Genomic DNA, 27241 nt, shown 5'->3' with positions numbered 1-27241 from the left:
AAAATGGCCAAACGAAAGACAGAAAACAGGACCTTTCAAGACAGGTGGGAGGCAGACTATATGTTCATCATTTTAAAAGACAAACCTGTTTGTCATTGAAGCAAGTTGTTATTTTTTTGACTTGTTGGCTTGTGGAAAAAAATATATTTAAAAGGAGCTTAAAGGCTATAGAGAAATATTATTTATTGAATATTTTATTTCTCATTTGTTAATGCTTCTTCTGGAAAGAGTTTAACCAAAACTATTATTAAACATTTATTTTAATAAGAAAAAGTTTAACATTACATATGTTGAAAGAAGAGAAAACATGCAGATGTTGTTGAAAATTTTCAATAAATATTTAGTTTGGCCCACGACTTAGTCCAAGTTTTTAATCTTGGCCCTCTGTGAATTTGAGTTTGACACCCCTGGTCTAAACCTTTCCTACCTCACACGCCTAACCCTTTAGTTTCCTTCCATCCGTTTGCCTGTCTGAGTTTTCTCGATGTTCCGATTGTACCAGCTTCCACCCCAGGCATTCACTACTCTGTGTGTATATAAAAAAAACACCCCTAAACTTTCCTCCCTTCATCTTCTACAGATGTTCTCTGGAATTTGCTACTGCCACCTCAGGGGGAAAAAAGGTGTTGGCTGTCCACTCTCCCACACCTATCATGATATTGTAAATCTATTAAAGTCACCTTTCGTCCTTCTTCATTCCAAAGAGAAAAGCAAAGCCAAAATTGCTAAATTAGAGATGCAGCAATTCTGGTTTAACACAATACTTTTAAGAAAAAAAATTATACCAGAATTTATTACTGCCATGACACAATTATAGCCATTGTTTGATTGATGAAGGAAATGGTGCCTCTTCATTGTCCCTGATTTTGACTGAGTTTGGTTTGCATTATAGCTTGGCTTTTAGAGCCACGGACCTCTTGGCCTGACTATGTGGAAATGCATCTGTGGCATTATTTGACCCTTTTTGCTACTTGGTACAAGTGCCTTATTCACTGAACCACACGACTGCTGTGTCATTTGTTGTTGAAGTTCCCACAGTGCATCTTGAACAAGACAGCAGATTACAATGAAGAAAGATTTGAATGCCACCTACGCTAGATTGCTGCTATTTAAACATGCTTCTTTTCAGTCATTTATTATTTGATAAATATTTGAACAATTCTAGGGAGCAGTTAGTGTTTTTTTTTAAAAAAACACACATTGAGGCCAAATATCCCATTAGATTCTCAACAGGCCCTCGGCACCATAGGGTGGATGCGATGCTGTGGGCCGCTACATGGACCTTTCCCATCCCATGGTTTGTATTGTCAGCCTTGCCGTGATTCATTGTGGGCAACGGGGATGCACAGTTTCCTGGTGCTGGCACTAGCAGAGTGGTTCCAGCTGCGTGGTGGATTATGGGTAACGAAGATGGCCATTGATCCCGCTGTGATGCTAGGGCACAAGTCACAATACCTCATTTTGGAGGGCAGTGTCCATGAGCTGTTGGGGGTGGGGGTCACAATGTTGTTTGGGAGGCGATGGCAGCGAATGGCCCCCCTTGGCGCCATCCCTGGTGGCTACTGGGAAATCCACATTATTGCGGTGAACAGAGCTAAGGTGCTCAATGAAGCAAACTCCCAGTCTGTGCCCAGTCTCTCCGAAGAAGAGGAGACCACATCGGGAGCACAGTACAGGTCCTTTGGCCCACAGTATTGTGCTAACCTCAAGCTATCAGAATTTCCCTACTGCACAAATTTCCATTTTTCTTGTTCCATGTACCTATTCATCTCTTAAAATAGCCTGCCTCTACCACCATTGTTTGCAGCGCATTCCATGCACCCACCCCTCTCTGTGTGGAAAAGCCTACCTCTTACGTCCCCCTGTTCTTAATGCCAAGCACCTTCAAACTATGCCCTTTCATGTTAGCTTCATAATCTTATACACCTCTATTAGATGATCCTTAATCTCTCCAAGGATAAAACCAAGTTGATTCAACCTATCATCACAAGGCATGCTCTCCAATCCAGGATACATCTTTCTAAATCTCCTCTGCACCTTCTCAATAGCATCCACATACTTCATCAATGAGGAGACCAGAGGTATTCCAAATGGGGTCTAACATTACCTCACGTCTATTGATCTCAATCCCATAGTTAATAAAGGCCAACACACAATACGCCTTCTTTACACTATCAACAGGCGCAGCAGCTTTGAGAGTCCTACGGACATGAAGCCCCCAAGATCTCTCAGTTCATTGACACTGCTCACTCATCCCATTAAAGTTGTATTCTACCTTCAAATTTGACCTACCGAAATGAACCAATTCACACTTATCTGGGTTGAACTCCATCTGCCACTTCTCAAGCCACCTCTGCATCCTATCAATTTCCTTTGTAACCACTGGCAACCCTCCAGACACACTAGCACCTTTGTATAATCTACCAGATTAACTAATCTATCCTTCCACTTCCTCATCTTGGTCATTTATAAACATCACAAAGAGGAGAGGCTCCAATACAGATCCCCATAGAACACCACTGGTCACTGACCTCCATGAAGTTTACTAACCATCTACAACCACCCTTTGCCTTCTCTGAGCAAGTCAATTCTGTATCCACTAACCAAGGCCACCCTTGAATTCCATGCCTCCTTACTTTCTATACGAGTCTTGCATGGTGAACCTTATCAAATGACATTGAAATCCTTATATGCTACACCCACTGCTCTGGCTTCATCAATGTGCTTTGTTACATCCTCAAAGAATTTAATCAGGCTCATGAGACATGGCCTTCCCTTGATGAAGGCATGCTGACTATTCCTAATAATGATTATGCCTCTCTAGATGTTCATAAATCCTGTGCTCAGGATCTTCACCAACAGCTTACCCACCACTGAAGTAAGATACAGTAGCCTTTAATTTCCTGGGTTATCTCTACTCCCTTTCTTGAACAGGGGAAAATCATTTGCAACCTTTCAATCCTCCAGTACTTCTCCTGTCCCCAGTGATGATGCAAAGATCATCGTCAGAGGCTTAAAAATCTCCCCCCTCACTTCCCACATTAGCCTTGGATAAATCTCGTCTGGTCCTGCCGATATATCTAACTTCATGCTTTTCAAAAGCTCCAACACATCACATTTTATAATGTCAACATGCTTTTGTATTTTATCCCACTTTTAAGTCAACCTCACAATTGCCACTGTCTGTTTCTCTAGTGAATACTGAAACAAATTATTCATTAAGGACCTCTGCTACCTCCTCTGACTCCATGCACATGTTTCCACTATCGCCCCTGATGGGTTCTATCCTCACCCGTCTCACCCCCTTGTTCTTTACGTGCTTGTAGAATGTCTTAGGGTTTTCCTTAATCCTGCTCATCAAGGCCTTCTCATAGCCCCTTCTATCTCTCTGAAGTCCTCTCTTAGCTCTTTCTGGCCTCTGACGATTCAAGTGAAATGTTGCTTAACTTGGAAGGACTGTTTGGGGCCCCAAATGATGGTGAGGGAGGTGGTGTATGCTCAAGTGGATCATGCGGTCACAGGTACATGTCAAGGGGACAATTGGTGGGGTGGGAGGAGTGGACAAGGGATTCATAGAGAGAACAGCTCCTGCGGAAGGTGGGGAGGAGAGGAGAATATGTCTGGTAGTGGGATCACATAGTAGGTAGCAAAAATGGCAACGCAGAGGCTAGTGGATTGGTTAGTGAGGACGAGGAGAATCTTGTTGTTGTGAGTGGGGCCAGGGCATACGTGCATGTGATGGAGTATATGAGGTTGAGGCCCAAGTGAATAGTGATAGAGAGGAAGCCTTGTCACTGATTTTCTGGCATGAGAGACATCGTCCTGGGCGCAGATGTGATGGAGGAATTGAAAGAAGGGAATGTAATCCTTACTAGGAGCAGTTTGTGAGGAAGTGTAGTCGAGGTAGTTATGGGAGTTGGTGGGTTTGTAGAAGATGTCTGTCGAGAGATGGTCTCCTGAGATGGAGACAGAGAGATCAAGAAAGGAAAGAGTGTTGCTGGAGATGGACCAAGTGAATTTGAGGTCAGGGTGAAAGTTAGCAGCAAAGTGGGTAAAGTTGTCAAGTTTATCATTGGTACTGGAAGCAACACCGATATAGTCATCGATGTAGTAGAGGAAGAGTTGGGCAACTGTGTTTGTGTAGCCTTGTAGCATGGATGGCACATCCTTTGACCTGGAGAAAGTGGAATGCTTTAAAGGAGAAATTATTGATGTTGAGGAAGGGACTGGTTGAGCCTATTGTCCAGAAAGAAATGAAGGGCTTTGAGACTTTTGGTATGGGGGATAAAATTGTATAGACTTTGGAATTGTCAAGGAGGAGGTTATTGAGTACCTGGAGGTGCATGACATGATAGGACAAAGTCAGCATGGTTTCCTTATGGGAAAATCTTGCCTAACAAACCTACTGTAATTTTCTGAGGAAACCACAAGCAGCTGGACAAAGCACATGCAGTGGATGTTGTATATTTTGACTTTCAAAAGGCCTTGGACAAGGTTCTGCCCATGAAGCTGCTTTAATAAAATGAGAGCCAGTGGAATTTCAGGAAAGCTACTGGCTTGGGTAGAGAATTAGCTGATTGGCAGAAAACAGAATGAGAATGCTGGAATCCTATTCAGGTTGGCTACAAGATACCAGTGGGGTACCACAGGGGTCAGTGTTGGGACCACATCTTTTTATGGATTGTTGAATAAATGGCTTTGTGCCTAAGTTTGCAGATGATACAAAGTTGGGTGGAAGGCAGGTAGTGAGGAGGAAGCAGAATCTGCAGAGAGACATAGATAGATAAAGAGAATTGGCAAAAAAGTGACAAATGAAATATAGTGTTGGAAAGTATACAGCCATGTATTTGATAGAAGGAATAAAAGGGCAAATTACTACGTAGATAGGGAGAAGATTCAAAATTAGGAGGTGCAAATAGACCTGGGAGTCCTCGTGCAGCTAGGTTGAGTCAGTGGTGAATAAGGAAAATATAATGTTGACCTTCCATAACTTGGGGAATAGGGATGTGATATTGAGCCTTTATAAGGCACTGGTGAGGCCTCACTTGGAGTACAGAGTACAGTTTTGCGCTCCTTATTTAAAAATGGATGTTCTGACATTGGAGAATCACAAGAATGGTTCCTGGAATGAAGGTACTGCACATGAGGAATGTTTGTCTCCTCTTGGAGTGTAACCCTTGAAATGAGGAGGAATCTCAAAAGCATTTTGAATACTGAAAGGCCTGGACAGAGTAGATATGGCAAAAATATTTCCCATGGTAGGGGAGTCTAGGATAAGAGGGCACAACTTCAGGATTGAAGAGCACTCATTTAAAACGGATGGGGAGGAATTTCTTTCAGCATAGAGTAATGAACCTCTGGAATTTGCTGCCACAAGCAGTTGTGGAGGCCAGGTCGTTGGGCAGAGATTAATAGCTATCTGAATAGTCAGGATATCAAAGGTCAGATTTAAGATTTATTGTCAGAGTACATGACATCACATACATCCCGAGATTCTTTTTCTACGGGCGAGGCAAAATTACCTCTTATTGGTAGTGCAAACAGTGTATACCTGTAAACAAATAAAGAACTGTCAACCGATAATGAATGTAAACAAACTTCAATACAGAGAGAATTTTTAAAAATCAATAAAGTACAGAAATACGAGTCCTTAAATGAGTCCCTGATCGAGTTTGTTGTGGAGGAGTCTGATGGTGGAGGGGTAGCACCTGTTCCTGAACCTGGTGGTGTGTGTCTTGTAGCACCGATACCTCTTTTCTGTTGGCATCAGCGAGAACAGAGCATGTGCTGGGTGGTGTGGATCCTTGATGATTGCTGCTACTCTCAAAAGTCAGCTCTCCCTGTAGATGTTATTGATAGTAGGGAGGGTTTTGCCTGTAATGTCCTGGGCTGTGTCCGTGAGGTTTTAGAGGGCTTTACGCTCAGGGGTAATGGTGTTCCCATTACCAGACTGTGATGCAACCAGTCAGCACACTTTTCACCACACATCTACAGAAATTTGCCAGGGGTTCTGGTGTCATACCAAACCTCCGTAAAATCCTGAATAAGTAGAGGCACTGACATGCTTTCTTCACGATGCCATTAGTGTGTTGGATCCAGGAAAAATCCTCGAGATGGTGGCTCCCAATAACTTAAATTTGTGGGAGGAGTCACATGATAGAGTAGTAGCTGGTCAGGTAAAACCAACCCTCCACAGAGAAAGTTTAAAAGAAGTGACAAAAAAGCAAAGGTTTGAAATAAAACCTTAAAAAACTATTAAATTAACAGTACAAGAAAAACCAGAAGATAGCTCCAAAGAAAGAAAAGCCCACACTGACAAGTAAGGAAGAAACAAAGAAATCGCCCGACAACAAAGAAGGCCTTACCGGAATCTACGAGCCAGGGAGCTCTCCTGAAGAGGACGGCCTGAACTGCGAAGCCTGTAAGCGAGCAGCTTGGGGGGCGACGTCTCACAAGGCAGGCTTGAACAATGGTTCACGGAGCTAGAAAAAGAAATGCCAGCATGCATGCGCAGTTTGCATTCTAAAAAGACCCCAAGAAGAGCAGACACTGGCAGCAGATTGCTGTTAACACAATGGGAGAAACTGCGGGAGAGGCAGTGACAGAAACAGGCTCATTATTGAGCGAAGACTTGGAGCAAGAAAGAGAAGCCCTAGAAGAAGGTAAAGAACTACAGGAAAAAGCGCAAGGTAAAAAACAAATCCAGATGATGGATAAAGAGTATTTTGATAAACAAATAAAAACATGAATGGAAACAATAATTTTTGAATTTAAAGCTATTAGAAAGACTATAATCCTTTATACATACACAATCCTTTATCCGGAACCCTTGGGGGACAGTGTGTTCCAAATTTCAGATTTTTCCAGATTTCGGAAAGCCAGATTTAAACCCACCCAAATTGTCCTGCCGTATCCATCCCCACCCACTTCCAATTGTGTTACTGTCTCCCTCCCACCACCTGCACGTCTCATGCTACCAGTCTCTTCCCCCGCCCGACTCGCGCTGCCAGTCACCCCTCCATGACCGCCCGACTCGCTGCTGGTCTCTCTTCTCCCCCCCCCTACCCTCCTGACTCGCACTGCTGGTCTCTCCCCCCCCCCCCACCCCAGCCCGCCCGACTCACACTGCCGATCTCCCTCCAGTTGCTGGATTTTGGAGCTTTCCGGATTTTAGATGTCCAGATAAAGGATCGTGTACCAGTACAAGAGACAGATGGAAAAATTCAAAGAATCGAGAATGTAATGACAGAAATGAAAAAGAGAAGTGAAGACAGAGTGATAGGTGTGGAAATGGAAGTGAACGAATTAAGAGAAAAACTGGAAGATAGAGGCAGAGATTAAGAATTCACATGACATTGGCCCACAAAATAGACATTTTAAAAATTTTTAATAGACTTAATAATATTAAAATAGTGGGCCTGAAAGAAAATGAAGAAGGCACAGATTTAAAGGATTTTTAAAATGATGGATTCCTCAGATTTTGGGAGTAGAAGAACTCCAAGAAGAGAAATTGAAAGAGCCCATAGGGCGTTGGCACTGAAACCGCAACCACAGCAGAAACCGTGTTCCATACTGGTAAAACTACTACGAAACACTGCAAGGGAGAAAATATTGGAGCTGGCTGTTAGAAGAGTAAAAGAAAACAAGAGATTATTGGAATACAATGAAAAAAAATTCTTCTACCTGGACATAAGCTTCATCTTTTAAAGAAGCGTAAGGAGTCCAACTTAACAAAAAATTTACTAAGGTTACAATCATCCTTCATTCCCGGTGGACAAAGTAGACTGTTTTTGGATCCAGGACAAGTGGAACAGTTGGCAAATAAGCAACAAGAAGAGTAAGGAAAATAACAAAAAGACTGTTAAAATTAATGTATATAAATAGATTTGAAAGTTAATAGATTATATTAAAAGCTTTGTTTTATTTTTTTAGAATAATGTGATTTCTCTGGGGGAGGGCTGGGGATAGGGGAGGAACGGTCTATTGCTAAATCTGCTGACAATTGCAGTATAGAGTGCAACCCACGAAGTAAAGGGAGTTGTGGTTATCTTGCAAGGCAGCAAAGGCAACTCATTAAGGGGGGGATTTTCTCTTGCTTTCTTTTCTGCAATCTTTAGTCTTTTTATATTTTTTGCTATTTTCTTATTAATTGTGTCGGTGTATATAGTAAAGAATAAGAACATTCAAAAGTGTAGCTTTAGAGGAAGAGAGATGGAGGGGTTGAACAGGTAGCACAGAGGTAAAAATGGGTTGATAGGATGAATACATTGAAATATATGCCAATTAATATTAATTGAATTCACAAGAAAATTGAGGAAAAACTGACTGACTACTAAAAAAAGAAAAAAATAGACATAGCATTTGTACAGGAAACACTTAACAGAGGCAGAACATCTCAAATTGAAGAGAGACTGGGTAGGTCATATAGTACAATTCAAAAGCCAGGTGAGTAGCTATCCTAATTAATAAAAAAATTACCAATTAAAATTGAGAAAGTAATAACAGACTCGGCAGGTAGATATGTAATGATGGTATGCCAGATTTATTCAGAATCTTTGAATTTGTGCATTGAACATTATGCACCTAATGAAGATGACCAGAAATTTATGCAGGACATTTTTTTAAAGATAGCAGATACGCAAGGTCATATATTAAAAGGGGAAGACTTTAATTTTAACCTTGACCCATCAATAGATAAACCAGGAAGAACACCACAAAAGCAGGCAAATTTACATTAAGTTCAGTGCAAGATATGAAAATAATTGATATTTGAAAAAACAAGATCCAAAAGAAAGAGATCATTCATATTACTAAGCAGATTTCATAGAATCCACAAGAGATCAATGATAATTTTATTAAATTTTATAAGAAACTATATCAAACCGAAATCCTAAGGAAGAGCACCGAAAAAGATGAACTCTTGTCAAATATTGAATTACCTCAATTACAATTGGAAGAACATAATAAATCACCGAAACCCCTGACAACCACAGAAATATATGATAAACTAATGACATTACCAAATAATAAAGCACCAGGGAAGGATGGATTTCCCTTGGAATTTTAGAAGTTATTCAATAATTTACTAATTCTGTCCATCTTACAGGTAATGAAACAAGTGGAAGAGACCCAGAATCTGCCTGACTCTTGCAAAATGGCAATAATCTTAGTAATTCCAAAAACAGGAAAGGACCCACTGTCACCTATTTCATATAGACCAAGATCTCTACTAAATTCAGGCTATAAACTAATTGCAAAACTATTAGCGAATAGATTAATGGATTGTGTGCCGAAATTAGTGAAGTTAGATCAGACAGGATTTGTTAAAAACAGAACGGAAGATAATGTGTGCAAATTTATTAATCTGATTGATATGGCACAAACAAACAAAACACCAACTGTGGCAATAGCTCTTGATGCAGAGAAAGCCTTTGATAGGTTTGAATGGAATTATCTTTTTAAAGTATTAAAGAAATTTAAATTTCCAGAAAAATTCATTAGTTGGATCAGGGCATTGTTCCTGAACGCTTTCTCTATAAGTGGAATGAGAAACTGGTGCAACATAACAATCTACCAATGCTACATCATATATTAAAAATATGGAGGAGAATACATCTAGAATGAAGGATGATAAATTATCAGATACCAAAAATGTTACTAACACAAAACTCATTAATTCCTTTTACAGTGGATAATTTATTCTTCAAGGAATGGGCAAGAAAAGGAATTAAAAGAATAAAAGATTGCTTTTTGGGAAATAATTTAATGATGTTCGAATAGTTAAAAGATAAATATGGGATATCACATGGTACAATATTTTCACATTATCAATTGAAAACATATTTAAAAGAGAAGCTGGGAGCTAGTTTAAGGTTACCTGAGAGTAGTTGCCTTGAATATTTGATCACAGACACTGTGATATAGTTAAAATGTTTTATTACAAACATGGATAGTAAATTACAAAGCAAGGAAAATGATGGTGATATATAAACCCAAACAATGTTGGGAAAAGGACTTACCATAAATATTCGTTAATAATGCAAAAAATATTTCCCCTTTTTTCCCTCAAAAATAGGGGGTCGCATTATGCACGAGAGTAAAAAAATTTTTTAAATTTCTGCAGAGTGGTAGTCGGCAGCACGACTCGGGTGGGCAGGTGAGCGGTAGTCGGCAGCGCGATTCGGGTGGGCGGGCGGAGAGACGCGAGCACGACTCAGGAGGGCGAGCAAGCGGAGAGATGCGAGCGCGACTCAGGAGGCTGGGCGGGCAAGCGGAGAGACGTGAGCGCGACTCAGGGGGTCGAGCAGAGAGACGCGAGCGTGACTCAGGAGACTGGGCAGGCAAGTGGATATATGCCAGCACAACTCAGGCAAGTGAGGGGAGGGGGGTCGTATTATACATGGGGGGTAAAAAAAATTATCTTTTTCCCCTCAAAAATGGGGGAGGGTCACATTATACACAAATATTTACGGTAAATTTACGGATAAAGAATGAAACATGGAAGGAACTATGAGCAGGTACCATGACTAATACAATAAACACACAGTATCATATGATAAATACAATTGGCTCTCTAGATTATATGTTACACCTCAAAAATTAAAAGAATGGAATCCAACACTATTGGACAAATGCTTCCGTTGTGAACAAGAAATTGGTACAATAATACATGAAATCTGGATATGTACAAAAGTGAAAAACTTTTGGGAGGACTTAAACGTAATAAATAGAATTACAAAAAATAAGGTATCAAAAGACTCAAAAAATTTTTCCTGTTAAACAATATAAAAGATAAAGAATTAGATCTAAAATTAGACAGAGCTCAAAAACAATATATGATTGCATTAGTGGCAGCAAATAAAATGCATAATGATAACATGGAAAATGGAAACACCCTTAAAAGTACAACAATGGTACATAGAAATGAATAAGTGTATTCCATTAGAAAAAAATACCTACAACCCAAGAGACAAATACGCTTTATTTGAACAAATTTGAGAACCATGCATAAAGTTTATTAGAAACTGCCAATTTCAGACCCCCATCTCTTGATGTGGCAAGTTACAATTAAGAAAGTAGTATAATGTATCCGATGACACAATCTTTCTTCTGTTTCATTTCTTTTTCTTGGGGATGGAGGGTGTTTGAAGAGGAAAAAAACAAAAATGTCTCTGTTCATATTAAAACTGAATATCTATATATTGTTACTGACGTGATTCACAGTGAAGTGTTAAATAAAAAATTATTTAAAAAAGGAACTTAAATTTGCTTATCCTCTCCACTTCTGATCCCCTAATGATCACTAGACTCTATACCTCTAACTTTCCCTTCCTGAAGTCAACATTCAGTGAGTGGCATTGAGTGCAAGGTTGTTGTTGGTGCAGCATTCAGCCAAGTTTTCAATCTCCCTCCTGTATGCTGACTCATCACCTTACTTTATACCATCCACTACCATAGTATTGTTAGCAAATTTGTAGATGGTGTTATTATCATACTGAAGCACATAGTTGTAGGTATAAAGTGAGTAGAGCAGGAGGCTAAGAACGCAGCCCTGTGGTGCTCTGGTACTGATGGAGATTGTGGAGGAAGTAAAAATACATAACCAACATTTTGGGATTGAGCCCTTCATCAAGATTTGATAGAATGCTGGCAGGCGTCTGAACAAAAAAGGTAAGAGGGTGGTTGGAAAAGGCAAGAGATGATCTCACCTTCTCCAAATTAAAGGATGCTATGGTAACCTACATGGGTCCCAGCTATGCCTGCCTGTTTGTGGGCTTTGTGGAGCAATCAATTGAAAACATATTTAAAAGAGAAGCTGGGAGCTAGTTTAAGGTTACCTGAGAGTAGTTGCCTTGAATATTTGATCACAGACACTGTGATATAGTTAAAATGTTTTATTACAAACATGGATAGTAAATTACAAAGCAAGGAAAATGATGGTGATATATAAACCCTCTCAACTCTTCCTCCGACATTTTGGTAGCTACATCGGAGCTGCATCAAGTCAACTCATCCACTTCGCGGCCAACTTCAACCCTTCAACTCTCCCCTTCCTGGATCTTTCTGTCTTCATTTCTTCCAACATATACTACAAACCCTCTAACACCCACAACTACCTTGACTATCCACCCTTACACCCTGTCCCCAGAAAAGATTCCCTCCCTTTCTCTCAATTTCTCCATCTTCACCGCATTTGTTCCCAAGATGAGGTCTTCCAGTCCAGATCTTCCGAAATGTCTGCCTTCTTCCACAATCGTGGCTTCCCCTCCACCTCTATCAACCCAACCCACATCTCCTCCACTTCCCACTCATCTGCCCTGGCCCCTTCTGCCCCCAGATGCAACAAATACCCTCATCTTCACCTGCCACCTCACCAGCCTCCACATCCAACACATTATCCACTGAAATTTTCAGCACTTACTACAGGATCCCACCACCAGACACATTTTTCCATCTCTTCCCCTCTCAGCCTTCTGTAGGGACTGCTACCTTTGTGATTCCCTCTTGCACTCATCCCTCTCCACCTACTCTCCCTCCCCCACCCCCCCCCAGCAGTCCCCAGTACCTTCCACTGTGGCCGTAGGAGGAATACAACACTCCTCCCTCATCACAGTCTGGGGCCCCAAACAGGCCTTTCAAATGAAGCAACACTTAACTTATAGATCCACAGAACTTATTTATGCATCCAGTCCTCCCTTTGTTGCCTTCTCTACATGGGAGACACCAATTGCAAATTGGGAGATCACTTCCTCTCTGTCCTCAACAACAGCGACCTCCCAGTAACCAACCATTTTAATTCTGAGTCACATTCCCAAGCTCACATATATGACTATGCCCTTGTGTACTATCCCACCCTGACCACCCACACTTTGGAGGAACACCACCTTATTTTTTTATCTGGTCACCCTCCAGCTGTAAGGCTTTAACATTGACTTCTCTGCCTTCTGCTAAACTTGCTTTCTCTCTCCTCTTCCCCTTTTTAGTCTTTTTAATTCTCCCCTCCCTTCCCCCTCACCCACCCAGCCATCCCTCCTTGCCCTCATTGTCCCCTCCCGCCTCTCTCCACCTTTCATCTCCTGCTTTTGCCACTCCTCCCCTCTTATTTTTTCTTCAGATGCTTTCCGGCCTTCTCTCATACCTTGATGAAGGGCTCAAACCCAAAACGTCAGTTATGTATTTTTATCTTTGCTACATAAAGGACACTGTTTGACCAACTGATCTTCTCCAGCATTTTGTGCTTTTGTTTCAGCCATGGTGTTTACAGATTTTCGTGATTTACTTCTGATATCTGGAGATGTTCTTTTTTTAATATTTTATTTTAATTTTCAGACTCGTAAATTCAAACAAACCAGAGAATCTTTTTTAAACATTCATGTAATATACAGTCTGTATTTATTATCCCCCCCTCTCACAAGCCATGATGACTATCCTTGAATAGACTGTACTTCTCCAATTGCTTATAAATCCTGTCCTTAAGAATCTTCTCCAATAGTTTGCACACCACTGATTTTAGACTCACTTGTCTCTAATTCCCAGGATTCTTCCTATTACCTTTTATCAACAAGAAGACCACATTTGCTATTCTCCAATCCTTTGGAACCTCCCCTGTGGCCAAAGAGGACTCATAGATCATAGCCAATGCCCCAGCTATCTCTTCCCTCCCTTCCCAAAGCAACCTGGGTCCTTATCAATCTTAATATTTTTTAAAAGATGCAATACTACTACTTAATCTTAACATCATCCAGCACACAAGCACTCCTATTCTGACCTTACCCTGATCAAAGTCATTTTCTCAGGTGAATACTGAAGCAAAGTATTCATTTAAGACCTCTCCAACCTCCTCTGCCTCCAAGCACATGTTGCCTCCTGTATCATTCTCGTTATTCTTCTGGGTTCTTTACATACGCACACAACGCCTTGGAGTCCTCCTGAATCATAATTGCCAAGGCCCTCTCATGCCCCCCTTCAAGTTCTCCTACATTCTTCAGTTCCTTCCTGGTAACCATGTAATTCTCATGAGCTCTTCCTTTTTCCTGCTTCCTAAATCTAATATATGTTTCCTTCCACAGTCTAAAGTCCTTCCGTTACCAAGTATTGAGGGAAACCCTCTCAAACAGAGGGGGAATAATGACAAGGAGCCACAGTGGTGGCAATGGTGTAAATAGAAATGAATGTGACAAAGTACAGTGATGGAAATGTATGGATACAAAAATAAGAGTGGGAAGAGACTGAATGGTTTTCCTCTGTAAATAATTTACTGTGTAAAAAAAAAGTCTATTTTTTTTTTTTTTTTTAAACTTGTCCATTGCACTTTTACCTGGAAGATTTCATCCTTGCCAAGCTCCTGATGGAGATTGGCTGCCTTGTGGATGAACACTGAAAATTATATAAGCATTTCTTGCCTCTCTACCCTTCATGTTGTTCTGCAGCTTTGAACATGATGAGCAATGCTTCAGGGCTACATATGGAAATATGGTTCAATTCTTGTGTTTTGAGGTACACTATTTCAATAGAGGTCAGCCAAGGGCCAGGCAGTTGAATTAAGGCACAAAATCTGAAACATTGAGAGATAGGGATTTGAATAATTCCAAGCCTGGTGTCATGGTCAGATCAGACCTACCCTCCTGACAATCAGGAATTGTGATACAAGGTTCTTCTTGTCCAGCAGTTCAATTGAAGTTTTTATTTTCATGTGCAGCGATGTGCAGTGAAAACTTTTTATGTATCTTTATCTTCTGCTACATAAAATACACTGTTTGACCTGATGAGTTTCTCCAGCATTGTGTTTTTACTTCAGTCACGGGGTCTGCAGACTTTTGTGTTTTACTTCTATGCTTAAGTATAGCAACTAGTGCAATAATAGTACAAAAGTCTAGCGTATAGTATTACAGCAAGTCAGAGTGGAGGATTTGGGTTGCAAAGTCAGGGTATTGAGGAAGCTACAGTTAAAATGGTGCAAGAGCATCGTCTTTTACCAATGAAAGGCAATTTAAAAATCTGATAACAGCAGGAAAGAAACTGATCTTAAATGTGGAGGTTTGTGTTTAAGATCCTACATCTTATGCCCAATAGAAGCCATCTTGATTGAGTTCTAGTGTTGGGAGAGGAGGAAACTTTGAATGAGGACTTAAATCTTAAATCTCCCTCCAGGAAAAACATATGCAACATAATTTGGTCATCTGTTCCACTGAATAGAAAATTCATAACAACTTGACCTGATACAGTCCTTCCTATAAATCTGACTTAATGGAGTCTGCACATTTTTTGAAACATGAGAAGACGAGTCCATTTTGAGGGAATTAATATTCCTACTATAGCCTCACCCAAGTCATTCATAGCTGAATGTGTCATGAGGGCAAGTGGCCCATACTTCTGCTCCTACCTGCAGCCAATCAACATGTGCAGTGATACTTCCTTTTAAATGTCTGATCTGAGTTGGTGCTTTGAGATGCAATGTATATTGTGGTATATTCCCACTCTTTACCCTCCTCCCTCCCAATCTTCTCTTGACCTCTCAAACCTACTCAACCTTTCATCGAGCCCTGCTCTCCTGATTATACTGCAAGAGAAGCCCTCTGCAGTCAAAAATAACATTGAAAGTAGGAATATCATCGTCCATTTTATCCTCAATCCCTGGAGGAGATGTTTGCTTCATGGCACCCAGCCTCTTTTCTGGAGTTTGCATTCCTCTAAACTGCAGGTCTGTTTGCCTCCAAGACATCACTGTCTACTGAGAGACTTCAATTTCTGGCAGCCTTCTCCCATAAGATAGAGGGTAAAATGACTGTTCTTGAAAAGGAATCATTGTCATTTCTGTTTGCTGAATTTAGAATGGTCAAAATACTAATTGTGAAGTGCCAAACACACAGGCACTGTTGAGGCTCCCGGAGCATTGACAACTTGTGACATGCTTGTGTGTGTATAAAACACACTTCTAAGCTCTTCTATATTAATATACAGAAAATTAATTAAAAGATAAGGATTTGTTGCTGTTAGTAATTGCAAATGTATTGACACTAAATCTATCATGTAACTAATTATATTGAACCTTGAAATATTAGAAGTTTTTAATCTTTTGATTCTTCATATCTTGTGTGATTTCAGCCTATATTGAAATCATAATTCATTGTTCAGTAATGCTGTTCATGTCTGTCTGCAGGTGTACCAGGATCTTGGCACTTCAGTCTTGTCAGGAGCCATTGAAGGTTACAACGTCTGTTTGTTTGCCTATGGGCAAACTGGCTCAGGAAAAACCTACACTATGATGGGGACACCAGTGAGTATTCACGTCATGCTTTTTATATTTGTTCTGCTATCATTCTTAAGCTTAGCATGAGAAAGAACCTGAGTGCAGTTCTATGTCACCTCGTTAGTTTCATTCATATGTCCTTTATTCCTCAATGACTAATCAATTCATTACAGTTATAAAAGACACTTAGTGTATAGCATGTCCACTTTGCACAGCTGTGAGTCAGAGATGGGAATACTGCCAGATGCAATCTTCAGGAGTGAATGCTTAATTTTGAGTTTTTCCTTTTAGACCAAGAGCAACTGAGAATAAACACTATTATACTTTTGATACTGAGCCACTTTGATTTGAATTAAACCTATTTCCTTGAAATGATTCAACCACAAAGCATTGAAATGTTTTTTTGTAGTTGCCATGAGCAAAATGCATCACCAATTTGTGTGTAGTGAATATAGATAGATTCTCCATTCAGTTTCTTATATCATATGTTGAATAAGAAACCAGAAACTTTGAAAATTACACCACATGCATTTGGAAAGTCAGGGATTCTCCATCAATTTGGAAAGACAAGGACTGATTAGGAATAATCATAGCTTTATGCTTGGGAAATTGTACCTCATGGATTTGATTGACTATTTGAAGAGGTGCCCAAGAAGGTTTGGTTATGTATTCCATTAATATTTAAAGTCATATAATTCAACATAACCATCTTATACTTTGTTTATCTTTCCTTTCCGTTTCCTCATCTTAAGCACATTATAAGACAACATTTCTAAAACATAAAATATTTCCATTACTCTCCTATCTAAAAATCCTTTAACCCCATTATCCCCTCCCCTTCCTGAGTTGCCCTTTGTCCCTTGTCAGGCAACCACATCTCCCCTCTCCATTTGGATTTGCAAAATCACTCGCAAACGTCAACTGATTTCGCAGTGACCATTATTCTTCCCCACCCAGCCCCCCCAGAAAAGATTTTAATCTTCATATATAACAAAGGTCACTCTCTTAATTCCCTCCTTACTTCCTCTCTTCCCTTACTTTCCCTTATTAATTCTTATCTATACTTTATATATTTTCTTTTAAATACACATACACACATGTACACACATATATACATAGACGCACATATATACATAGACACATATATATATATATATATATACCCATATACACACATACATATAGTTCGTGATCATTTTTGCTCTCGTTACATGTCTTCATCTCTCTGTCTGTTTTGTAGTTGTTCTGCAAATTTTCGTGCTTCCTCCGGATCCGGGAATAGTCTGTTTTGCTGCCCTGGAATAACTATTATAAGTACCGCTGGGTACTTTAGCATAAATTTATATCCTTTTTTCCATAGGATCGCTTTTGCTGTATTAAACTCCTTCCTCTTCTTCAGGAGTTCAAAACTTATATCTGGATAGAAAAAAATTTTTTGACCTTTGTATTCCAGTGGCTTTTTATCTTTTCTTATTTTCTTCATTGCTTTCTCCAATATATTTTCTCTTGTTCTATATCTTAGGAATTTTACTAAAATGGATCTTGGTTTTTGTTGTGGTTGTGGTTTAGGGGCTAATGTTCTATGTGCCCTTTCTATTTCCATTTCTTCCTGTAATTCTGGTCTTCCTAGGACCCTGGGGATCCAATCTTTTATAAATTCTCTCATATTCTTACCTTCTTCATCTTTCTTAAGGCCCACTATCTTTATATTGTTTCTTCTATTATAATTTTCCATTATATCTATCTTCTGAGCTAACAGCTCTTGTGTCTCTAACTTTTTTTAATCAGATTCTTCTAATTTCTTTTTTAAATCATCTACTTCCATTTCTACGGCTGTTTCTCCTTCTTCCACCTTGTCCACTCTTTCTCCTATATCTGACATGACCATTTCTAATCTATTCATTTTTTCTTCTGTACTTTTTATTCTTCATTTTATTTCACTAAATTCTTGTGATTGCCATTCTTTTATTGATTCCATGTATTCTTTTAAAAAAATATATATCCATGTACTTGCCCTTCCCTTCTTCTTCCATTTCTCTGTGTTCTTCCTCTTCTTCTTCCTCCAGGTTGGTCATCTGTTGTTTCTTTGATTTCCTTTTACTCTCTTCTTTCTTGTTCTCGTTATTTTCTGTGTTTTCCTCTTGTTGTTGTGCTGTGGCTGTCATTCTCAGCTGTGGAGATCGACTCCTCAGCTGGTCCCCCCTCCCGTCAGTGTTTTTTTTGTCTTGCGCATCACGCATGCGCGACTCCTTGCGCATGTGCGGTTGCGCACTTTTGCTTGGCTCCGCAAGCCATTTTTGTAGTCCCGAGCTCGGGACTTCGACTGACCTGAGGGAGCGGGCTTCTCTCTCCACAGTGGGCCTCCTCGGACAGGTAAGGCCTTCACCTTCTTCTTCCGATGTTTTTTCTTCTTCTCTTCTTCCCGTTGCTTTCGACTTTTCTTTCTTCGTTGCCATTTTCTTCCCACCTTTACTTTCACTTTATTTTAATTTTCGTGTTTGTGCCTTTGCGTTTTCTCTGTTTTTTTTTAAACTTTTCTGGAGAGGGCTGGAGTTCCCCGACCGGCCACTACTCCATCACGTGACTCCTTGGTGCCCAAGAAGGTTGATGAGGCTGGAAGATGTTGTTTATGTAGACTTTAGCAAGCCATTAGGTAACAAAAGTTATAAATAGTTTTGCCTTTTTTGAACAATTGTCAGCTAAATTTAACCATTTTTTAAAATATTTACAAATTTGGCATTTTGTTCAGTCTAAACGATCTGATTTTCCTCAAATTCATATATTCTTGCTTTAATTTTTAATTTTAAGTTAATTCATGTGGATTAATATCATATTTATAATGAATTTATAATGACTTATTGGATTTAAGATCAGCCTCAATGGCTGGAATTAAGAATGATTGGGAACGTGATCTGAATATAACATTTTCAGATGAAGACTGCTATTCTACTCTTAGTTTGATTCATGATTCCTCATTTTGTGCCAGACATTGTTTATTACAATTTAAGGTGGTCCAAACTCAAATTATCTTGTTTTTGTGCAGATGTTGATCCATTATGTGAGAAATGTAAAATTTTTGAAGCTTCATTGAGTCATATGTTTTGGGAGTGTCCCAATTTAGGAAAATTTTGGGAAAACATTTTTCAAACTTTATCAATGATAAAGATCAAAATAGATTCATGCCCTTTTATTGCTTTGTTTAGTTTTTCTGTATCCCAGGAGAAAGTTTTAGCTTTTATCATATTAATAGCCAATGAGCAATTTAAATGAAATGGAAAGATGAATCTTCACCTACTCATATACATTGGTTACATTATGTAATGTTATATTTAATCTTGGAGAAAATTAGATACAACATTATCGATAGAAAGTTTCAATTTGAAAAGATGTGCCCATTCATAGAATATGATCATGATCGGAAGATTGAAGAAGTTTGGATGCTCCAGTGATTCTCTGTTTAGTTTCTGAAGGTCGCTATTTGATCCATATCTTTATATCCTTTTCTACAAGGTAACCTTGATTGGATGGAGGGGATAGATTAGATTTAGTTTTAGGTTTTTTGTTTCTTTTTTTTAAGATTAATGTTTAACATGAGTTAAATAATGGTTGTGTTAGTTCATATAATTTAAATCAGACAGAATTTACCCTTTGTTTAGACCAACAGATTGTCTATTGTAGTTTACTTAGTTTCTATCCAGAATTATTTTTAAGAAATATGTTAAATAAACAAATATGGATAGGTTTTTGAATTACATTTATATGAACTAGTGGTATGTATATGATATAACCTGTTATTTGTTATATTAGTAGTCTTTGTATGCAGGATTTGTATGTTAAACTCAATAAAAATATTTTAAAGCAAGGCATTTGACAAGGTCCTTGGAAGGTTAGATTGACCCAGGGTTAGCTAACCAATTGCATAGAGAATTGCCTTGATGGAGTCAGAGGGTAGTAGTGGAGGGTTATTAATTAGTTTGGAAGCTTATGGCCATTGGTGTGTCACAGGAATCTCTGCTGAGTCCACTGTTGTTTGTCAACTCTTAACTATTTGTGTGATAGTATATTTAGTTCAGTTAATAAGTTAGTGGATGACACCAAAATTAGTAATGTAGAGGAGAATGAAGAAGGTTATCTTGGATTAAGCAGGATCTGGGTGAACTTGGAAAGTGGGCCAAGGAATGGCAGAAGGAGTATAATTTGACCAAGTGTGAGGTACGTAGTTCCATGAAAGTGGCCAATAGTGAAGAAAGCATTGGCAAACTTGCCTACATTAGTCAGGGCACTGAAAACAGGAGCTGGGACATGATATTGCAACTGTGCAAGATATTGCTGAGGCCAACTTGGAAGTATTGTGTGCATTCTGGGTGCCTAGCGAGGGTGCCTGGAAGGATGTCAGTAAACTAGAAAGGGATCAGAGGAGATTGACCAGAATTATACTGGGACTGATGTGCTTCATGAAGGGAAGGGAAGTATTTGTTGTGTTCTGAGCTGCATTCACTATCTTCTGTAGCTTCGTAGGACCTTGAGCAAGCTGCTCCCATAACATGCTGTGATGCAATCAAGAAATATGTTTTTGATGGTGCACCTGTTGTAGTTGTTGAGGGACAGGGGAGGGACATGCTGAACTTCCTTAGTTTTCTAAGAAAGTAAATGCGTTGGTGCCCTCTTTTTGACTGTTGTGACAGTGTGCTTGTCCCAGGTCATTGGAGATATTTATTGCTACTCTTTTGACTTCAGTACCATTAATGTGGACAGAACTCTGCCCCCTCTTCTAAAGTCAGTTATCATCTCATTTACCTTATTGACAATGAGAAAAAAGCACCATGCCACTTGTGCTTCGATTTCTTTCCTGTATACCATCTCATTGTTATTTGACACCCAGTCCAAATTTGACGATGAAGTTGGATGTTCTTCTTTTTCAATCTTTTTATTAGTTTTAATGTATGCAAAATACATAGATACATACAATAATAATAAAGTAATTTAATATCAAGTTACTAGTATCAAGTAATGATAAACAAGGTACATATGAACCCATGTTATTACCTGTAAATGGAAAAAAAAAGTAAAAGAGAGCAAAAAAAAACATTTTCCTAAACTAATAATGAAACCCTCAACCTATGAGGGTTGCTGGCCAAGTTAAGGAGTGTACTATTAATAATAACTATAGGGTAATAAAAAAAGCAATGATGAATAATCTACAAATTTTGAAAGTAATTGAGAAAAGGTCCCCAAAGATCCATTGCAGTAGTGGAACACAATTTTTTTTTTGTAGAGAAAGACATGCCATCACATCTGACAACCATTGAGTATGAGTGGGAGGGACAGCAAAATGACCTTTCTAGCAATGAGGGAAGCAAAATACACTATATGGGAATGTGAAAAAGTCGGTATTAAATCCATTGGCCCACATGCTTCAAAAATAGCAATGAAAAGGCTAGGAGTGATATTAATATTGAGAACTAATGATAAAGTGCAAAATACCCCTTGCCAAAAAAATAAAGCGAGAAGGACATAGCCAAACCATGTGATACACAGTTATGCATTTTTCACATTTAGAGGTAACAGGGTAAAATTTAGCTAACTGAACTTTAGAAAGGTGTGCTCGATGGACTACCTTAAATTGAATTAATGAGTGCCTAGCACAAAGAGAAGGTGAGTGAACACATTTCAAAGTAAAATCCAATATAGTTTTGGCAAATGGTTGTGGAAATTCTTGTTCCCATAATTTCTTAATACAACCCAGTTCATAAAGGGCAGAAAGCAATCCTTCATGATTAGGTTTAAAATTATATACTTCCCAAATAAGATTAAAACCTAAATCCTGTGGAAGCCTAAACATTAAAGAATTTAAGAAGCTCCTAATCTATAAATAACAAAAAAAATGATGTTTAAGTATTTTAAATTTAATAATTGATTGTTGGTTGATTTGATAGTGTTCCAGTCTTTAGCTATTAAAAGCCTAATTGTTTCACTACTCAGCCTTTTGTGAATGCACGATTTGGTGTGTCATCATCATCTGAGAGAGCAAGATAGAAGCAATTAATTACTTGTTGCAATAGAGTGGTTCTGTTTTTTTTATTATTATTTATTTTAAATTAATTTTTTTCACTCCATCTTGGTGTACCTCATTCCACAAAATATTGGAGTTCCTTGTGTATTTAAGCCATTCCCAAGTTAATGTAGGTGAGTCTATTTGAACAATTATTTTCCTTCAGTTTAATGTTGCAGTGTTCGTGGGGTTGGAGCCCTTGAAGCAGAAGCTTTTAAATCATTTGATTTTGGTTCAGGATAGAATGCTGACTTTCCAAGAACCACTTGAAGTTCATAACAAAATAATCAGTCTTTTGAGCAATGCAAGTCCCATAGAAAGTTCATTTCAATTTTGGCAATAAATATTAGCATCGCCCATAATTCAGTGTACAGCACTTTTGGTTTTGAGTCAGAAGATATGGGTTCAAGCCCCACTGCAAGAGAACAGAGAACACACAGTATCAAAGAATCTTTAATGCAATGCAGTTTGACGAAGTTTTAGCGGTTTCCCTTTCCACGTCTTTTACTAGCATTTGCATTTTATTTCATCTGCAGAGTAATTGGGTGAATTGAATGAATACTGCCAGGCTTAATATTGTTTGGCCCATTTTTCTGTATGTGGCCCACAACCAAAAATGTTTGGCCACCCTGACATAAACCATTCATATATCACCTTTTACAATCTCAGGACTTTAAAAGCACATCATAGCCCATAAAATACTTTTTTTTAAAAAAGTGATTACTGTAAAAAGAAAATGTCAGTTTTAATGGTTGCTGAGTTTAGGTAAAAACGTAATGCCAGAGAATCTCATCAGGTCAGTGTCCTTTATATTAGCAATGGTTAAGAAATACATAACCGACATTTCAGGCTTGAGCTCTTTATCAAGGTATGGAAAAATATCACCAGGTGTCAAATAAAACACCTGCCAACATTTTTCCATACCTTGATGAAGGGCTCAAGCCCAAAATGTTGGTTATGTATTTTTACCTTTGCTATATAAAGGACACTGTTTGATCTGCTGAGTTCCTCCAGCATTGTGTTTTTACTTCAACCACGGTGTCTACAGATTTTTGTGTTTTATTTCTTGCTATTACTGAGTTTACTGGTGGCTAGCACAATGCTATTACTGTGTTAGCGGCCCACATTCGAATCCAGTGTTGCCTGTTAGGAGTTGTACGTTCTCTTGATGATTGCATGCGTTTCCTACCAGTGCTCCAGTTTCCTCTTGCATTTTAAAAACATACGGATTTGTGTTAATTGGTCACGTGTGTATAATTGGTTGGTGAGGGCTCATAGGCTGGAAGGGCCTGTTACCGTGCTATATCTCTAATGTTAATAGTAAATAGAAGAGACTTGTATAGGTATATTTAATAGTAAGTAAAAGATGGTTAGATTCAGTGTGCTAAGCTTTGATAAATTTAACACAGAATGATTAGAAATAAATGACTGTTTAGAGGAAGGAAACTGCTAAAATATGTCATGTGACATTGTTGTTGTTTCTCAGGCAGCTATTGGATTGACGCCAAGGATATGTCAGGTATGTGACTAATCTGCAATTTGCATGACATTTCTTTTAATCTATCACATTTAGTCACAAGTGACTAATTCTGATGCACTAATTATTTTCACAGGGACTCTTTTCCAGGGTTGACGATTACCTAGAGAAGCCAGCATCATGCAGTATAGAAGTTAGGTGAGCCGTGCTGCCTGTTTAATTTTTTGCCCTACCATTAAATGGAAGTTATTACAGAAAAATGTTTTCCTGTTAACCTGCCTGTGAAATCTCTCTAGGAGGAAGAACCCCTCCCTTTAGCGCCATCTTTTCTCTGGGCACCATTCTTTCTCTCAGAACGGAGTCTCCACCTTGCTACTACTTTTCCCAAGTTGTCTCTCTTTTCTGAACTCTCCGTGAACATTTCAATAAAATTTACTTTTCAACAATAAATGCAAGATGATTTTTTAAAAATACAACTTTTACTCAGTCCAATTGTAAACATTCTTCACAGACTTCCTATTATCATAGGAATTTTTCCACCTCGTTCTTAGTCTTGAAAAATTGTCTATTACCTTCTTCTATTTTGACCCTCAGAGTCGTGGGGTATATCATCGAATATTTCACGTTTTTGAGTCTTTTTAAATCATCAAACTCCTTCATTTGCTTAATCAAGGTTGAGCTAAAATCTCGGAAAATAGTACTTTTTCATGGTAAATCTCGGGCGGACCCTTATTTTGCTTAGAGTATTCATATGCTGCTCCCAGTATTGTCTCCCATTTCCAGTAACTCAAAAGTATTACCAGGACCAGCCGTGGTTGCTGATTGCAGGCTCTCTTAGGTCCAAGGGTCCAGTTAGCCTTTTCAATATGCAATTTTTCTCTGAATTTGTCTTCTCCCAGCACTCGCAAGATCCGTGTTTGGAAGAAGTTCACCGGATCTCTTCCCTCGATTCCTTCTTTCAATTGAATAATTTGGATATTATTTTTTCTGCTAAAATTCACCATGTAGTTAATCTTGTCCAGCAGACCTTGTCTGTCTAACTCCTATTTCTTTGCATCTTTCTCCAAAGCTTTTAGCTTATCTTGTGTATTTACCAAGTCTACTTCTACTTGGGTCATTCTTTCCATTAAGTCTTCAATGATTTCTTTAATTTCAGTCATGCTTTCGGTCATGTCTCTCATTACATTTTCAATGACAACAAATTGGTTGCTCAAGTTTTCCATTTTTTCCAGGATAATATTTAGCTCTTGTCCTGAATCCCCAGCTCTGTCGAGGTCTTCTGGTCCTGAGGCCATTCTTGTGCCACTCCCTTTTGGGCTTTCACTCGATGTTCCTGGATGAGTAGAAACTTCATTTTTTTGTCCTTGGTTTCTTAGTACTTGTTTTGTCCATTTTTTAGTGAAAAATTCTTAATTTTAACATTTTAACCATTTTTTGATACTCTTCACAGAGAGCTCGATCAAAACATGGTCCTTTGCATGGCCATGATGCCAAATTTTTGCATAGTTAGGGAATTAAGGATTATGGTGAAAAGACAGGGAGGTAGAGCAAAGTCCACAGTCAGATGGCCTCTTCCAGTTCCTATTTCTTTTTTTTTCTTGTATTTAGGTTGAATGGTCAGTTTAGAACATTACAGCACAATACAGACCCTTTGGTCCATGACATTGTGCCAAACTTTTTTATAGAACATATAATACTATAGCACAGATACAGCCCCTTCATCCCACATGATGCCTAATTGATATTAAAACTTTGCTACATGGAATGTGTCCTTTTATTCCCTCACTTCATATGTACAGTAAATCTAGAAGCCTCCTAAACACTACTATTGTATCTGCTTGCCCCGCACATCATTGTTAAAGTTTACTCCTTCCCCACTCTCTCCCCCCCCCCTCCCCCTACATCGCCATTTTAAATGTGGTCTCCGGTGTGTGACATTTTTACTCGTGGCAAGTTATACTGACTCTTTACCCTATCTATTCCACTCACAATTTTGTTCACTTCTATCAGATTCCAGTGCTGCAGAGAAGATATTTCAAGTATGTCCAACCTCTTCTTCTAGCTCATATCCTTTAATCCAGGCAACATCCTGATAAATCTCTTCTTTAACCATTCCAAATCCTCCATATCCTTTTTGTGGAAGGTTGGGAGAATGTCTGATGGACTGGACCACATTGGGGTGACCAGAAAGTCACAGGATATTCTAAGTCCAGCCCAACCAAAGTCTTAACATAGCTACAAAATGACTTCCTTACTTTTAAAGTCAGTGCCCCACCCAAAGAAGCTAAGTATACCATATGCCTGTTTTGCCACCCTGTCTACTTACATGACCCTTGGAAGAGGGTCAGAGCTCGCTTCCTTGTCCACATCAAAGATGATGAGGTAGAGTTAGTAAACAGCTTTGTTCTCATGATTAAACATCTCTGGTGACTTGTCCTAGTACACCTACATTAATGCATAGCCAAGGAAGCTCACCAGAGCCTCGACTTCCTGAAAATCCTGAGGAAATTTGGCATGTCACCTGCATCCTCTTATCAGCTTCGGCAGGTGCAGTACTGGAAATATCCTGTCAGGGTGCATCACTGGGAACTTTGGGAACTTTCCACAAGACATTTGAGAGGGTTGTCAATGTGGTCCAGTCCATCATACATTCTCCCAACCCTCCATCAACTCCATCTATACTTCCTGATATCTTGGAAAAGGGGCCAGCAAATTAAAAGACTCATACCATCCCAGCCACATTTTCTTCACCCATCTCATGTCAGCAAGATGCATAAGAGTGAAATCACACACTGCTGGATTTTTTCTTTTTTTTTAAATTTAAAGAAACAGCACAGTAGCAGACTCTTCCAGCTGATGAGCCCATGTTGCCTAATCACACCCATGTGAGCAAGTAACCTACTAACCTTATACGTCTTTGCAGTCAAGAACAGTTTCTCTCCTGCCATTATCAGACTCCTGAATGAAGTTCACAATAATAAAATTATATTGCCTTTGGTCTGTACCAACTGAACTATGTAAACCTACTCCATAGCAATCTAATCCTTCCCTACTTCACCCATAGACTCCTATTTTTCTTACATCTATGTATCTATATAAGAATCTTTTAAATCTCTTTATTGTACCAACCTCCACCCCCACTTCTGGCAATGCATTTAGAACCCACCATTCTGTATTAAAAAAAAACTTACCTCTGACATCTCCCCTAAACTTTCATCCACTCACCTTAATTATCCTCTGGTGTTTGCAGTTATTGCCAATGGAAAAAGATGTTGGCACTTCACCATATCTATGCTTCTTATAATCTTATATACCCCTATTATGTCATGTCTCATCTTTTGTCACTCCAAAGAGAAGGGAAGGAAGGGGCTCAGTGCAGTGGGAGGCAAGAGGGGAGGATTTCCTGAGTGCTAGACCGTGAGGGAATATGCTTCCCACGGGGATTTCGCAGTATTCCACTCTG

The 27241-nt window shown here is 39.0% G+C and overlaps 1 protein-coding gene across 2 annotated transcripts in view; it reads left to right on the top strand.

Annotated features, from left to right (window-relative positions):
* LOC138753853 (stAR-related lipid transfer protein 9-like) overlaps nt 1–27241 on the top strand; it is a 299188-nt gene that overhangs the window by 99035 nt on the left and 172912 nt on the right. For both annotated transcript variants that reach the window (XM_069917341.1, XM_069917340.1), the window contains exons 4-6: nt 16160–16276; nt 23788–23820; nt 23915–23976. In XM_069917341.1, the coding sequence (XP_069773442.1) occupies nt 16160–16276; nt 23788–23820; nt 23915–23976 (212 nt within the window). The remainder of the gene's footprint in view (nt 1–16159; nt 16277–23787; nt 23821–23914; nt 23977–27241) is intronic.

Source organism: Narcine bancroftii, chromosome 2 (genome assembly GCF_036971445.1).
Source record: "Narcine bancroftii isolate sNarBan1 chromosome 2, sNarBan1.hap1, whole genome shotgun sequence".
NCBI classification, from domain to species: domain Eukaryota; kingdom Metazoa; phylum Chordata; class Chondrichthyes; order Torpediniformes; family Narcinidae; genus Narcine; species Narcine bancroftii.
The sequence above is the reverse complement of the archived record's forward strand: the minus strand, read 5'-3'. Positions and strand labels throughout refer to the sequence as shown.